General features: G+C 54.8%; 2 protein-coding genes across 3 annotated transcripts; both read left to right on the forward strand.

Moving 5' to 3' along the window:
* The first annotated feature begins 1,969 nt into the window (after positions 1-1,969).
* Positions 1,970-9,936, forward strand: BABAM1 (BRISC and BRCA1 A complex member 1). The gene is made up of 9 exons (XM_081284719.1): positions 1,970-2,122; positions 3,132-3,488; positions 4,850-4,908; positions 5,689-5,809; positions 5,883-5,961; positions 6,991-7,015; positions 8,162-8,291; positions 8,449-8,535; positions 9,464-9,936. The coding sequence occupies exons 2-9, from the start codon at positions 3,183-3,185 to the stop codon at positions 9,665-9,667; spliced, it is 1,011 nt and encodes a 336-aa protein (XP_081140845.1). The 5' UTR covers positions 1,970-2,122; positions 3,132-3,182; the 3' UTR covers positions 9,668-9,936.
* A 925-nt stretch (positions 9,937-10,861) lies between these two features.
* ANKLE1 (ankyrin repeat and LEM domain containing 1) lies at positions 10,862-15,432 on the forward strand. 2 transcript variants are annotated; one of them, XM_081288166.1, is made up of 9 exons: positions 10,862-11,116; positions 11,197-11,349; positions 11,570-11,675; positions 11,772-11,904; positions 12,150-12,911; positions 13,024-13,201; positions 13,479-13,654; positions 14,041-14,170; positions 14,431-15,432. In XM_081288166.1, the coding sequence occupies exons 1-9, from the start codon at positions 10,893-10,895 to the stop codon at positions 15,125-15,127; spliced, it is 2,559 nt and encodes an 852-aa protein (XP_081144292.1). In that variant the 5' UTR covers positions 10,862-10,892; the 3' UTR covers positions 15,128-15,432. The 2 variants fall into 2 exon arrangements, with proteins under 2 accessions (XP_081144292.1, XP_081144293.1); XM_081288167.1 differs by having other exon boundaries at positions 13,495-13,654; positions 14,431-14,731.
* Positions 15,433-15,679: the final 247 nt, after the last annotated feature.

Here is a 15,679-nt window from a genome sequence, read left to right on the forward strand (position 1 = left end):
TATTGAGCCCCTGAGCTACCCCCAAGCCTGTCCTATTTTTTTTTCCCCCAGCAGTGGAGATTGAACTCAGAGGCACTCTACCACTGAGCTACATTCCCAGCCTTTTTTTTTTTTTTTTTTTTTTTTTTAGTTGTGGATGGACCTTTATTCTATTTATTTGTATGTGGTGCTGAGAATCGAACCCAGTGCGTCATGCAGGCTAGGCGAGCACACTACCAATGAGCCACAACCCCAGCCCCAGACATCCCAGTCTTTTTGATTTTATTTTGAGACAGGCTCTTACTAAGTTGCTGAGACTGGCCTCCAACTTGTGATCCTCCTACCTCAGCCTCCAAGATGCTGGGATTACAGGTGTCTGCCACTGCACCAGGTTGTCTTGAGGTTTTAAAAACAAATTTGCATGTGGCCATCCAACATTATCGGAACTGAACTGTAACACACACTCTTTTACCCTGTGACTTCTCTGGCCCTCCAACTCCACTTCCTCTGCCATCTCCTGTTTTTTCCTCTGCTAATGCTGCATTTCCCAGAGCCTAAATGGTCTCCATATCCTGCCCATTTTCCTGCACCCTCCTCTAAAGGGATGCCTTCTGATTGAGTCCTAGAAGCACAGACCCGGCCTCTCTCCTCCTGCCGGGATGCCAGCTCTGCTCCCTCTGTAGGCTCTTTGGCTCCATGCTCTTCCCCACCCAGACTTCAGAGACAAAGATATCACTCTTTTCCTGCCAGCTCACACACTCTCCATGGCTCCCCGTTGCTCTTGGGAGACATTTCAAGCTTCTCAGCCTCGCGCATGTAAGTTTCTTGCTGCCTACTCCCTTGCATTCCCCATCTCTAGCCACAATGCCTCCTCTACCGAGGGGGTTCTTGGGTTCTCGTTCTCAACTTTCCTGCTATCTGAGGTCTTTTGCCTGTGGTCTGAAATATCCTTTCCTTCCACCTGTGTTTGCTTTAAATTGTGCAAAGCCCAGCATCTGATTCTTGCCTCCGTGTCCCTGGGGAAGAAAAGACAAAGGTGGTGGGGACAGAAATTGCAATTCTCTGACTTGGGAGTTCCCCGGGGAACCGAATTCCCTCAGCCTCCGATCCAGTCATATTAACCTGTTAGGGGCTCCACAACTCCAGGGCTTTTCAAAGTCTCTAAGCCTTTGCACAGGCAGAATAGCTTCCATGATTTTCTTTTCCGGTAAATTCTTCGACTTTCAAAGTTCAGTTTATGCAGCCCCTCCTGGCTTATTTATTTATTTATTTTGGGGTACCAGGGATTGAACTCAGGAGCACTAAACCAATAGGCCACACCCCCGGCCCTATTTTGTATTTTACTTAGAGACACGGTCTCCCTGAGTTGCTTAGCGCCTCGCTTTTGAACTTAAGGATCCTCCTTTCTCAGCCTCCTGAGCCGCTGCGATATACAGGCATACGCCACCGCACCGGCCTGGCTTATTTGACCCTTCTATAAATAAGATTTTTTTGTGTGCGTGTGGTGCTAGGAATGGAACACAAGTCCCCACGCATGGCAGGAAAGTGCTGTGCCACTGAGCTACAGTTAAGTACTTTTGGACGTATGCAAATGTATGTAAAACAGGGTCTTAATTAAGCAACTGGGCGGGGCTCGCCCACCTACGTTCGTGAAAACCCGCCCCACACTGAGACCCACCCCAGCTCCGTCAATCATCGATGGCCCCGCCCCCTCTCACTTCCGCCCAACTCAGTCTCGCTGAGTTTATCACGCGGCACTATAGGCCCTCTGCAGCCCCTTCCAACCTATCACAATAGAACCGCTGACCAGTGTAGTCTGATTCGACCCGAAACACAAAAGCTCCGCCTAATCTTGCTTTAGCCAGTCATATTTCGTCGCTTGCTCCCAGTTCAGCCTATCACATTTCAGATCCCTCTCCACTCCAGTCTATCACACGCTAAACCCCACCCCTCTGGCACCGTCACAGCCTATCAGCTTCCAAGTCCTGTTTAGCCTTTCTGAGGTTCATCTCTCCGCTTGTTGTGAGGTTAACTGAACCACATTTCCCAGGAGGCATCGCGGCTGCGCCGCCCTACTTCCGGCTACGAAAATGGCGGCTTCCTAGCGAATTGGTGGCTGACTTGGAGAGAGGTTCAGGCTACGGTGAGTAGAAGTTGGGTGGTGAAAACGTGTGGAGCTCTTCCCTAGAGACTCAGCTTCCCCGGCTCCAGAGGTCCAGCCTGACCCCTTCCCTGAGGCTTCTGGCTTCTCCTGCGGCCCAAGCTCCGTCCTTGCTGCAGCTGAAGCTTTGTCTTCCTTGGCGATGGACGGGGGTGGGGCTGCAAGGCGCGCAGACCCTTCCGGGAAGCCCGCGCCCCCTGTCCAGACGGGCAGGCTGTTCCCAGGGGACTGTGGTGCACAGGTCCGCGCCCCGTCCTTCTGCAGCCACCCCCCGGGCCGCCCCGCTCCCACGGGCGAGAATCCCAGCAGTTACATTCCTCTCTTCACCACGACGGTTGCCGGGTCAGGTAACAGAAGACTCAGTCTGGCTTAAGCAAGAAAGGGAAGTTAGTGGCTTATGGATTGCATTCAAGGCATAGCTGAATGCCACTTCAGGCAGGCTCTCTTTTCCCTCTCAGAGGCAAAAGGGGCTCTTGGCAGCTCCCAACATCTATCTTCCCAGCTCTGCAATCCCAGCAAAGGCCTCTTTTCCCTACTGCCTCTATCAGAAGTCCTAAATGTGCCTCTCACTGACCCAAATTGGTCCTTTGCCCATCTTTGAAGCATTCATGGTGGCCAAAGAACTGGGACTTGCTGATTAGTCATGGTATCCCTATGGGTGGAGGAGGGGAAACAAGGGAAACTGTTATCTTACTGTATTTTATTTTTATTTATTTTTAATATTTAGTTGTTAATGGACCTTTATTTATTTATTTGTGTGTGGTGCTGAGGATGGAACCCAGTGCCTCACACATGCTAGGCAAGTGCTCTACTACTGAGCCAGGACCCCAGCCCTGTTATCTTATCTACTGGATGCTGGGCTAATAGGTTTGGAAGGGATCCATTCCACAGCTGAGTAAACTGAGTCCCTGAGAGGAGAGACTCTTACAGTAGTAGAGTGGCTCATGGCCTGTGTTCCTTCTTAGTAACCAAATGTTTTTAAAAATCTAAGGGGTGGATCCTGGCTTCCCCCATCCCTGCACCATCCAGCCTCACAGGAGCCATGGAAGTGGTAGAGCCCAACAGTCCCACTGAGGAGGAGGAGGAGGAGGAGGAGGAAGAGGAGGAGGAAGAGGAGCAGTCTGCAGAACCTCGGCCTCGCACCCGTTCCAACCCTGAGGGGGCTGAGGACCGGGCACTGGGGGCCCAGGCCAGCGTGGGTAGCCGCAGTGAGGGCGAGGGTGAGGCGGCCAGTGCTGAAGATGGGACCCCCAACCCTCCAGGAACTGGCCCCAAGCCCTGGCAGGTGCCCCCACCAGCCCCTGAGGTCCAGATTCGAACACCAAGGGTCAACTGTCCAGAAAAGGTGGTAAGTTGGTGGTGTTGGGCTGAAGGACCTTTAGGTTAACATTCTTGCATTTTGAAATTTACTGTGCACATATGGTCTGTGGATCAGTTTCTTTGGTTGCCATAGGTTACCACAGACTGGTGGCTTATGACAACAGAACTCTTAACATTTTTTTTTGATAGTGAGGATTGAACCCAGGGGCACTTTATTTTTGAAACAGTGTTGCTAAGTTGTTGAGCCAGGCCTCAAGCTTGTGATCATTTCACCTCAGCCTCATAAGTCACTGGGTTTATAAGTATGCGCCCATGCCCAGCTCCCTCCCCTTTTTTAAAATTTTGAGACATGGTCTCATTTGGTTTCCCAGGCTGACCTTGAATTTGGCCATTTTCCAGCATCAGCCTTCTGAGTTGCTGGAATTACAGCGCCCAAATGAGCACAGGGATTTAGCTCCTTCATAATTCTAGTCTGGAATGGTGCCAACAGGGCCATGTCCCCTCTGAAGGCTCTAGGGGAGGCTTTCTCTACCTCTTCCAGCCTCTGTTGGCTCTAGGTGTTCCTTAGTTTGTGGCCATATCACTCCATTATCTGCCACCATCCTCATGTGGCTTTCCCTTCTATTTCTCTGTGTCTTTTTCTGTTTGTTACAAAAACATTTGTCAAGATAATATAATCAATTAAGATTTCTTCTTTAATTTTATCTGCAAAGATCCTAATTCCAAAGAAAGTCACATTCTGGGTTTCAGCAGGAGCTGGAGACATTTTTTTTTTCCCCCAGTCCTGGGGATGGATCCAGGGTCTTTTGCATGCCTAGGCAAGTGCTCTACCCCTGAGCTTTACTCCCAGCCGTTTTAATTTTATTTTGAAACGGGGTCTCACCAAGTTGCTTAGGCCTTTTAATTTATAATTCTCTGGTCTGGCCACCCAAGTAGCTGGGATTACAGACTTTGGCCACCACACCCTCTGGACATGTCTTTTGAGGGGAATAGTGTAACCCACTGCACTCTTATTGCCATGTTTCTGCTTTGAACATTCTTTCATTCATTTATTTACTCGTCAACCTGGACCCTCAGTCCAGTGTTCTTCCCCTGATTCATTACCTTCTAAAGTGAATGGCTTGGCTTTAAATTGGGGGTCACCATGCCACCTTTTTAGACTATACTCCTTGGAGAGGGCCAGCAGTGTGGTGGGACCTGGTGTTAATATTGTTTTTTTCTTTTTTAATTAATTTTTTTAGTTGTAGTTGGACATAATACCTTTATTTTATTTATTTATATGTGGTGCTGAGGACCAAACCCAGGGCCTCGCATGTGCTAGATGAGCACTCTACCGCTGAGCCACAACCCCAGCCTCCCTGTCACTGCTCTCTTTTAACTCCCTTGCAGATTATCTGTCTGGACCTGTCCGAGGAAATGTCGCTGCCAAAGCTGGAGTCATTCAATGGGTGAGAAGATATTTTGTAGCTTGTACCTGTGGCCATGTCTAGAAGAGGCCAGCTGTTAAAATATGGGGCCCCCACTTTAGACTTGCCCCACCCTGGTGTGGCCTCAGGCCTGCAGTATCAGAGTCGTAGTGATAGTAGTAATGATGTCCGTGGCCCAGTGAGGCTCTATTCTCTGTGTGAGGGAGCTGGCAGACATCACCTGTGTAACAGCAACACCTTGGAGACTCTGAGAAGAACCAAGTGACTTCCCCAAGGTTTCATAATAATAGGGCAGGACCTGGATTCCCACCCAAGCTTGACTGACCCCAAAATACATACCCAGAGCCATGTGCTACCAGGTTACAGGGCTTGGGTGGAGCCCAAGGGGCTCCTGGGAGATGCTAAGGATGAGCCCCTACGAGCCAGGTGTGGTGACGAGGCTTGTGCTCTCAGCTAGTTGGAGGGCTGAGGAATGAGGGTCTTTTGAGCTCAGGAGTTCAAGACCATGCTGGGAAACAGACCCAGACCCTGCCTGTGGGAAAAAACAAACAAGACAAGGTGAAGCTCCCTCCACTCTGGCACCCATGGCGGAGAGAAGGTCTCCCAGGCCTCGGCGATGACTATGAGCCCTGCTCCAGAGGTCCAGCCTAACTCCTTCCCTGAGGCTTCTGGCTTCTCCTGCGGCCCAGGCTCTGTCCTTGCTGCACTGAAGCTGCCACCTTCCTGCCACATGACATGCACCCCCGGACCTTATTGCAGGCTGAGGGGACCCTGATGGACTTACTCTCTGTGCCTTCCCAGCTCCAAAACCAATGCCCTCAATGTCTCCCAGAAAATGATCGAGATGTTTGTGAGGACAAAGCACAAGATCGACAAGAGCCACGAGTTCGCACTGGTGGTGGTGAACGACGACACGGCCTGGGTGAGGTGGGGCGGGTGCCGACCCTGGGCTCTGTGGGGACCAGCTCCCCACTGAGCCCCGTGCTTCCCTGTAGCTCTCCGGCCTTACTTCCGACCCCCGCGAGCTCTGCAGCTGCCTCTACGACCTGGAAACGGCCTCGTGCTCCTCCTTCAGTATCCTTTGTGGCCGTCGTCCTGGGGGGCCTCCTTCCTATCCCCTCTGGACCCGCAGGGCTGAGCCACGGAGGGTCTGCTGGGTAGCTCAGGTTCAGGTCCCAGCTGTGTTGTGACAGGTTGGGCCCCTGACCTCTCCGCCTGTTTCCCCATCTGTAACGTGGGACACAAAACTGACCACACCTTGGGCTTCAGCATCCCCAGGCTGACACGCTTCAAAGTCTGAAACTTGATGAGTGCCCACACGGTGGCCACAGGTGGAGAAGTCCACCCCTGACCTCCTGGGCACGGTCACTGTCAAAATGCACTGTGCATAATAGGTGCGTAGGAAACAAATGAATTTCTTATTCAGACTTCGGTCGCATCGCTAAGGTACCTCGTTAGCATATATAGATATTCCCAGACTTTTTAAAACAACCAAAATCTAAAATACTTCTGGTCCCAAGCATATCAGATAAGGGACACTCAACCTTTAACAATACAGAAGCAGCAACAGATGATTTGGACTCGGGATTTCCAAAATGCATCCACACGGGGAATACTTTGTGCAGCACCAGGTGTATAGCTGGTGCTCAGTAAATGTCAGTATGTGACTAAAAAGTTAGAATTGCCCTTAGAGTCTCTTTAATTTGGACATAGTACATTTCATGCTAATCTGAGCATTAAAGGCTCAGGTGTGACCCAAAACTTAAATAGAAAATGATCCCCATGAATTAAAAAATTGATGCATGTTAGGAGAACAGAAGCGAGACCCCCCCCCCCTTGTGGCTCTAATTGTGAGAAGAGTGACACCAGCCCTGAGGAAAAGAGGAGCTTTCAATCACCAAGGTCCTTCAGGGGTCCCATGTCAGCATTTTATTTTGTTATCTGTGCTGAGAAGAACCAGGCTCAGAGAAGGGGAGCCACTTGCCAGGGACCCACAGCCTGGCTGGAGGGGTCTGGGCTCTCCCGACATTAGGATCAAGAGAAGCCACCTGCCTCTGACTGTCTGAGCGAAGCCATTGGACTTCTCCTTAGCATCCCCACCAGATCTGGAAGGGCTCTTCAGCCTCATGTAAGTTATCCACCTTCCAAGAGAAGGTCCTGGGCTGGGGTGTAGCTCGGTGTCAAAGCACTTGCCTAGCATATGTGAGGCCCTGGATTCCATCCCCAGTGCTGTAAAAATACAAAAACCAAACCAAAAGAGATCTTTCTTGGTCAAAACTCGGCAGCACAGAGATAATCCAGGGGTCCTACAGCCTGCCCGTGCCTGGTGCTGCCTGCAAGAGTTGCTCATTTATCTATCTGGGAACATTTTCTGCAAGGGACAGACTTCCTGGAGTCTTGCCCTCTGTGTCAGTGCTGTGACTGCCCCATAGTGCTCCACACTAATTATTTTCACCCAAAGGTCAGCAAAGTTTTTTCTGTCAAGAATCAGTAAATATTTTCAGCTTTGTGGGCAGGCCAAGGTCCCCGTCACGGTTCTTGCCCTCTGTTGCTGCAGGTGTGGCTGTGTGCCAGGACAGTTTTATTTAGGGACACTGAAGTTGGAATTTCTTGTTTCCCTGTATTATTGAATATGATTCCACTTTAGATTTCTTTTTTTTTCTTTTGGTACTGGGTATTGAACTCAGGGCCATTCAACCACTGAGCCACATCCCCAGCCCTATTTTGTATTTTGTTTAGAGACAGGGTCTCACTGACTTGCTTAGTGCCTCGCTATTGCTGAGGCTGGCTTTGAACTTGGAATCCTCCTGCCTCAGCCTCCTGAGCTGCTGGGATTACAGGTGTGCGCCATCACACTCAGCTTCTACCTTAGATTTTTTAATCACTTGAAAAACTTGTAAAAACCATACTTCCCCAGCCAGGGTCAATCCCCAGTGCTGGGGGGAAAAATATCTGGTTCCCATAGAAGCAGTCCCTGGCCTGATGGGAAGCCATGTGTCAATAGGCAGGTCCAACCCAGAGCCCTCAGGTGGCCAGCACAGGATTTGGCCTTGTAATCAGTGAAGCATCCCTGGTGTAGTAGGAGAGACCAGGCAGGGCGAGTCCAGGAAGGTGCTGGGGGCGGAGGAGAGAGTATGGGATGGTTCAGAGGGAACAGTGAGCTCAGGAGGGGCCAGATGGGCCCTGCATGCCCAGTGAGGAGCTGGGCTCTCCAGAGGTGCAGGAGGGCTAGACCCCAAAGCATGCTCTGACCCATTCCCCTCTGGCTCTGCAGCCAGCAGAAGACAGAGCTGCCTGTCACGGAGAACGTGCAGACCATCCCGCCGCCGTACGTGGTCCGCACCATCCTTGTCTACAGCCGCCCGCCCTGCCAGCCCCAGCTGTCCCTGACAGAGCCCATGAAGGTGGGTGAGGCCTGGGAGAGGGAGGGACACCTGCAGCCAGGACAGAGGGTGAATGCTGGGGGGATTCCTGCCCACAGGCTTGGGGTGCTTGGTACTCCTGGAGTCTGAGGCAGACGTTGGGGTGACCTGAGCCCACAGGCTGTCCTCTCCCTGGCAGAGAATGTTCCAGTGTCCATATTTCTTCTTTGATGTTGTTTACATCCACAATGGCGCGGAGGAGAAGGAGGAGGAGACCAGTTGGAAGGTGAGGGGCGGTGGCCGGTGGGCGGAGTTGGGATATCTCAGCACCCTGAGCCCTGGAGCCCTGGTCCAGCTGGGTGGTGGCCATCAGTCATTCAACAACTATTTGCAGCTCCTCTGTGAGCAGCTGGTGGTGACTGAAAGTTGTGGGGACTGTTGGGACAGTGGCTCCGGGAATCTCGGCCCTGCCCAGCTCATCCCAGCTTCCCCCCTTCTCTGTCTTCCTGATTTTGCCTTCCTGTGCCCTCTGCCTGGCACACCCTCCTCCTTCCTAAGCTCTGCTGACCCTGCACATCTCAGTCCTGAACTAACGGGGACCTCACTGGGCCACTCTGAGCATTTGTTTATCCGACTCAGTGGAGGAGCTGAGACCAGCGCCTGCTCAGACCTTTACCCAGATAAAGAAATCCCTCCCATGGGAAGCCTTCCCCATCCTCAAGAAGGCTCTGCGTGCAGGCTGGGCAGAGCCCTCGCCCGGGCTGGGAGAACTGTACTCTACCCCCAGCACTGCCAGAGACATTTAAAAAGATAGCTTGGCAATTTAGGAGGTTGAGGCAGGAGGATCACAACATCGGAGGTCAGCCTCAGCAGCTTAGAGAGTCCCTGCCTCAAAAAAAAAAAAAAAAAAAAAGTGGCTGGTGATGTCCCTTGGTGGTACAGCAGCCTCGGGCTCAGTTCCCAGTACCACACACGGAAAGACGAGCGTGTGGGCTGGGGTGTCATGTGACAGCTCTCTGTGCTGGGGGATCCTACACACCTAGGACTGAGACCTCTTGGGTGGGTACCAGCGGGTGTGCTTTGAGCTTGGCAAACTTGTCTTCGCTCTTCAGATCCCACCCCAGATGTCCCTTCCTTTGGGAAGCCTTCTGGGGGACCTGGAGGGTGGATCAGGATCAATGTCTGCCTGAATTGTCGCTCACTGCCCCCTACAGGACATGTTTGCCTTCATGGGCAGCTTGGACACTAAGGGTACCAGCTACAAATATGAGGTGGCCCTAGCGGGGCCAGCCCTGGAGTTACACAACTGCATGGCCAAGCTGTTGGCCCACCCACTGCAGCGACCGTGCCAGAGCCATGCCTCCTACAGCCTGCTGGAGGAGGAGGAAGAAGCCACCGAGGTTGAGGCCACTGTGTGAACCGTCACTGTGCATCTCAGCCTGGTCCCCGGAAACTCTTGGTCTAGAGTGCTGGTTCTCAAACACCTTTTGGGGACTCCTAGGGGTTCCAGGAGGTACTCAGGGCACTTGGCAGCCCTGGGAAGAAACCCAGAATTCCAGGAGGCCCTTCAGGATCTCTGGGCACGCATTCTCCATGTTTCTAGCCCACACCCACTCCTGGTTGTTCCATTATAACTTTTGTTCTATACGTGATTTTTGTCATCAAAATAAAAATCTAACAATCCTTAGCCCCGGTCCATAATAATCTCGTGTTAATTGGGATCAACTCTGTTGGAAGTGACAGAGACCCACCCATCAAGCAAGGAAGAGGGTGAATGGCTTCTTTCTTGTGGATGAGAAGCCGAGGTGGCACCTTCAGGCTCAAGGGTGCCTCAGCTCCCTGCCACCGGAACTGCCCAGCTGGTGTCTAGTGTGCCCAACCCGTGGAAAGGGGTGAGGTAGCTCCCACCACTTCCTAAGTCCCAAAGCAGAGAACCGAGGGTTGGACCTCTCTGGGTCAGGTGGACTCCTTGAAGCCGGTTGTGGTCCAGGGTTCTGGGATGCTGATTGGCCAGTCCAGGGTCACCCTTCTTCCTGGAACAAAGACCAGGAGCTAAAGTGGGTGCTCCCTGGCGGCGGGAAGACGGATAGGAGAGGTCCACTCAACCATCTTCCCCGGATGATGCAATTGTGAGAAGTTTATGGACCAGATTTTCTCAGCTCCACATAAAACAAAAATAACTTATTGAGCAACTGCTTTTCCTCTTTTTCAGCACTTATTAGGCACCTAGAGTGGGAGGGCCTTGTGCTGAAATGCCCCTTTCTTTCGTTACAGTTGTTCTCCCATTTGGCTGAGTGGAAAGTAAGGCCCCACCCACGGCAGTCTGGACTCCCGACTCTGCTGGGCGGGAACGGGCGCTGCACGGCTTCTAGGGCGGCAGGCTGGGAACCAGCCTCCCGAGTGGGGGCTGCGCGCTAAGGGCAGCCGCCGTGGCCGAGGGTTCCGAGCGCCCTGGCGCCCCGCGGCTGCTTCCCCAGCTCCGTGATGGAGCGCTCCCGGGAGGGTGCGTCCATCTTCGGTTCTGAGGCGAGATAAGGGCACACCCACCCTCCTCCTCGTGCCCAGGACCTTATCGGCGGTGCCAGGGCCTCCCGATTGCCACTTGGTGCGTGTCGCGGACCCGCACTAGGTTCGGGAACTCCGATGTGGGCGGCGGTGCGGCGCGGGGCGACCTGGTTGAGCAGCCAGTGCAGCGCCGGGGAGCTGGGGCCCGGGCCGCGGGGCGGGGCGGCGCGTGCGCACAAGGCCGCCGCGGGAAGTTGGAAATCCGCGGGCCGGGCAGCTGGGCCCGGGGACGCCCTGGATATGGGTGCCGCGGCCGGCCTGGCTCAGCAGCTGCGGGCGGCGCTACAGGAGGAGGAGCCGCGGTGAGGGTGGGGCCCGGGTCGGATCGGTGGGCAGACCGGGTCGGGAGGGGGCCGCGGTCACTCTGACCCTCTGTCAGCAGGGCAGTGGAGGAGCTGCTGCGCCGCGGTGCCGACCCTAACCTGGTGCTTACTGATGGCGCGGCCGCCATACACTTGGCGGCTGGAGCCCGACACCCGAAAGGCCTGTGCTGCCTCGGAGTCCTGCTACGCGGAGGAGGGGACCCCAACGCTCGGTAAGGCGAAGCCTGGGCTCAGTGCGGGGTGTCCTGAGAGGCGAGGCCTGGGAATCCTAGAGCGCACGCACTAGGATCTGTCCCCCGGGGCTTGGTGTCCGAGGGTGGGGCTTCGGGATCTTGGGGCCCGAGGGCCCAGGCTTCAGTTCTCAGCGCCCGCGATCTAGGTCCTACTCCGGAGGTGAAGTCTCCAGTGACCTCTCTTGTGCTCTCGTCCCAGATCGGCCGAAGCGTTGACGCCATTGCATGTGGCCGCCGCGTGGGGCTGTCGTCGCGGCCTGGAGCTATTGCTGAGCCAAGGAGCCGACCCCGCGCTGCGTGACCAGGTGGGGGAACTCCTCAGAGAAGATGGGGCGGACCCAGAGGGAGAGGAGAAGAGGGGGAAGGTCCTCGGGCGCCCCCTGCTGACCGCGCTTCCGCAGGACGGACTCAGGCCCCTGGACCTAGCGGTGCAGCAGGGGCACCAAGACTGCGCACGCATCCTGTGCGAGCTGGACTCTCCGACCGCAGCCCGGGCAGAAGCCCAGGAGCCAGAGTCAGAGCCGGAGCCTGGCAGTGAGTCGGGCCTGCGCGGCCGCGTGGTGCTTGCAGTGCCTCTGGCATCCACAGTCTCCCGCTGCTTCCCTGGTCCCCAGCTGTTTTTGATGGTCTTCGGCACTACTGCCACCTGCTGGTTCTGACTCTCATGGCCACCGTCTAGCTAGCTCCCTCTGCTTCCAACTTCCCTTCTCCAGACTCTGATCTCCTCTTTCTGTCTGATCTGAATCTATTTCTGTCTCTCGCTCCCTCTCTTATCTCAGGCCCAGGTGTCTCTGCACCACCTGATGTGACACTGGACTCCACAGCACTCCAAGCCCCGCTGAGCAGAGCTGACAGAGGGGATGTGGGCCTGGAGTCTGGCCCTGGATCCCCCAACCTCCCTGACGCCCTTGAGTGTGCAGACAAGGATGGGGACTCAGAGGCCCCCCTCAGGTGCTGGGACTGCTCCTCGGAGGTCTCCTTCGTCACTGCAGTTGAGGTTTCTGGAGATGAGGACCCAGCCCTGGACACTTCTCCCTGGGTCAGGTCATTGCCCCAGACCACTCGGGGACTGCCTGATCTCCATCCTAGTCAGAGGATACCAAGACCTGGAAGTGCCCCACAGCTGGCGCGTCAAGGCCACCTGGCGATCAGGGAGGCAGAGCTGAGCACCTGTCTGCAGGCCCTGAGCCTGACCTGTCCCCATACAGCAGGCTGCCCGCCTTCTCCCTCCTCAACCTCCCTCCTGGATGGGAGCTCAGCCCATAGCCCTCCACAGGAACAGCCACCTGGACCCCCCAACCTGTGCGACGATCAGACGTTCCTTGGTAGGGACGAGGCTGCCCTCTGGCTGACGGAGGATGAGCTGAGCTCTACACAGGGCAGGGACCCTGTCCCCTCTTGCCAGCACCTGCCAGTCCCTGCCGAATCTGACTCGGAGCTGCCGCAGGCACATCACGTGCTTGACAGGAGCCCTGGCCTCGTGGCGCCCTTCACCTGGCACCCCTACCGTCAACAGCCCGAAGAAGCCCGGGCCACCCCTGGTTAGTGTCTCCTGGACATCCAGAATCCCAGGAGCCCCCAGCTCTCAGTCCTACCCTCATCAGCTCTCAGAACCACCTCCTCCATCTCCGCTGACTTATTCTCCTCTCCCAGGCCCAGAGTTTTCCGGGTACAGCCCAGAACTGGCCAAGGCCCTACGGACAGGCCATATTCCAGATGCTCAGTCCGATGAAGATGCACTTGCCCAGCAGTTTGAGCGACCAGATCCCACGAAGAGGTGGCGGGAGGGGGTTGTAAAGTCCAGCTTCACATATCTGCTGCTAGACCCCAGGTACTTGGTGCAGGAAAGACCTAGAGATGGAAACTAGAAAATTTGGGGAGTGATTTATGTTTGCTGTGTGTTCTTAAGAAAGGGACCAGCCCTCTCTGGTCATCAGTTTCTTCATAAAAAAAAAATGATTGAACCCAACTTTAAACAGTTGAGTATCCTTGGGGAGCAGCCACCCTTCCCTGGTCTTATAAAATGGGGGTCGCTGGATGTGGGTTCAAGTTGCTCTGTGACTTTGGGTAGTGGCAATGGGACAACTAGTCATTTTTCCTTCTCTGAGGGTCCCCCCTATCCAGGGAGACTCAGGATCTGCCAGCCCGAGCCTTCTCGCTGACCCGAGCCGAGTGCTTTCAGACTTTCGTTCGTGCCATCTTCTATGTGGGCAAGGGGACACGTGCCCGACCAGATGCCCACCTCTGGGAGGCCCTTGGCTACCGTGGACGGCCAAGAAAACAGGTATCAGGCCGCATTGATCGTATAGCACTTTGGTATCCTTTACTTAAGTTGGGGTGCTTGCTGGGAATGGCCACCCGTAGGTCCCAAAGCTCCTTCCCTCTGCCAGGTCAAGGGTCCCTCTACTTCCCGCCCCTCGTCCTGCCTTATGTTTACTCCTCTGCTCAAGAGCAGCGAGCACACTCCTCTCTGTCCCCGGAAGCCCTGCAGTTCCTATCAGGGGCCCTGGAGGGGCCTGTATCCCAAGCGTTTGCCCAGAAGTTTCCTGAAACTAAAACCTAAAAAAAAAAGACAAAGGAAAGAGAAAACAGGCCTGAGGTCAAGGATGAAGGTCCAGCCGGGGAGCCAGCCAGGGTCAGGCAACCTCTGACGCTGCCCTGGCCCTCCAGGCATGCCCCAAGGTGCGCCAGATCTTGGACATCTGGGACAGTGGCCGCGGTGTCATCTCCCTGCATTGCTTCCAACACGTGGTGGCTGTGGAGGCTTACACTCGGGAGGCGTGTCTTGTGGATGCTCTAGGTGGGTACCTAAGATGTGGGGCTGGGGAAGGGCATTTGATTTACAGATTCCCTCACCTCTTCCCTTTCAGGGTTGTTCACTCATTTATTCAGTGAATAAGCAATTATTGAGCACCAACCCTGTACCTGAATTTGCATGAATTTTGCTCCCTTTGTTTATCCTTACTTGAGGGCAACCCATTTTGGGTTTGCTGTCACATATTTCTGGTGGAGGGGTACCCTGAGGCCACCCCTCTGACCCCATTTTTCTAATTTCTCTAGGAATCCAGAAACTGACCAACCAGAAACAAGGGCACTACTACGGAGTGGTGGCAGACTGGCCCCGCCATCGGCGCCGGCGCTTGGGGGTGCATCTGCTACACCGTGCCCTCCTTGTCTTTTTGGCCGAGGGCCAGCGAGAGCTGCGGCCTCAGGACATCCAGGCCCGTGGCTGAGGCTGGGGATTGGCTGTCCAGTTTGGGTGGACATCAGGGTATTTGGGTATACCAGCTGCTCCAAGCTGACAACACGGCCACCTCTGGCTTCAGACGGCAGGATGTGTAAGAGTGTGTGCATGCTATGCGTGCGTGTGTGTGTGCGTGTGCGTGTGTGCGCGTGTAGGGAGCCCCAGGGTCGGTCCCCCTGTCAGGCTGAGGGAGAACTCTGGGCCGGAGGCGCTGCTGGGGAGGCACTGCTGGGGAGGCACTGCGCTCCCTGTCATGGAGAAGACCAGTGGGGAGCCACAGGGTGCTCTGGAACACAGTTGGCTTGGGCAGTTTGGTCCCATCTGTGGACAGAGTCCACCTTCAATCTCCAGACCCGCGACCCATATAAGGGGACAGCTAATGACCGTCTCAGCCACACGGAGGGCATCTGTTCGGCTCCAGAGCCAGGTTTGCTACTTCCGGGCTGTGGGACCTCCCGCCAGGGTTTTTTCCGTCTGACTCTCAGTTTCCTCAATTACAATGAGGGCAGTTGAGGTCCTGCCTCGGGATCATTGTAGGGACTCAACGGGGGTCATGTGAACAGTGTGTGACAGCCTAGCACTGAGCCCAGGTGGCACATCTCCAACGGAGGGAAGTCGGGGGGGGGGGGGGGGCTGTGGCGGTGAGGTGTGGGCAGGCCTGGGAGGTCTTCCCGGGTCGAGTGAGAAGCTGGTCCTCAGGGTGGCAGTGCCACCCCAGCCTCCTGGCCCGGACTCATTTCTTCCACTGAACAGGGAGTTACCAACCCGATCCTCGGGGCGCTGTGACTACACATCGTTTACATGTGCAGAGAGCTTCAGTAAATGCCAAACTGCCATCCTGGTGACTTGTTGCTGCTGTGTTGTCAGAGATATGGTTCTGAGGGCATATGTAGGGGTTGTTTTAAGTTTCTGAGAAAGTTCCGTCTTTAGAAGATTCAGTGGGTTTAGGGATTTGGGGAGATCTGCCTCATTGGCTACACCACCTGCCCATCATCACAACTCAGCCAACGAGGTCCTGCAGGGGCGGACTGTACCTGGGCAGAGGTTCCGCCTACTTGGGATTGT

This window comes from Spermophilus citellus (genome assembly GCF_964194105.1).
Source record: "Spermophilus citellus genome assembly, chromosome: 3".
Classification (NCBI taxonomy): domain Eukaryota; kingdom Metazoa; phylum Chordata; class Mammalia; order Rodentia; family Sciuridae; genus Spermophilus; species Spermophilus citellus.

Excerpts from the sequence above, each read along its gene's own strand:
- BABAM1 (XM_081284719.1), top strand. The coding sequence starts at position 3,183 with ATGGAAGTGGTAGAGCCCAACAGTCCCACTGAGGAGGAGGAGGAGGAG. Across the intron at positions 3,489-4,849 it reads TCAACTGTCCAGAAAAGGTG|ATTATCTGTCTGGACCTGTC; the intron begins GTAAGTTGGTGG and ends ACTCCCTTGCAG. Across the intron at positions 8,292-8,448 it reads CCCTGACAGAGCCCATGAAG|AGAATGTTCCAGTGTCCATA; the intron begins GTGGGTGAGGCC and ends TCTCCCTGGCAG.
- ANKLE1 (XM_081288166.1), top strand. The coding sequence starts at position 10,893 with ATGTGGGCGGCGGTGCGGCGCGGGGCGACCTGGTTGAGCAGCCAGTGC. Across the intron at positions 11,350-11,569 it reads GGAGGGGACCCCAACGCTCG|ATCGGCCGAAGCGTTGACGC; the intron begins GTAAGGCGAAGC and ends CTCTCGTCCCAG. Across the intron at positions 12,912-13,023 it reads AGAAGCCCGGGCCACCCCTG|GCCCAGAGTTTTCCGGGTAC; the intron begins GTTAGTGTCTCC and ends CTCCTCTCCCAG.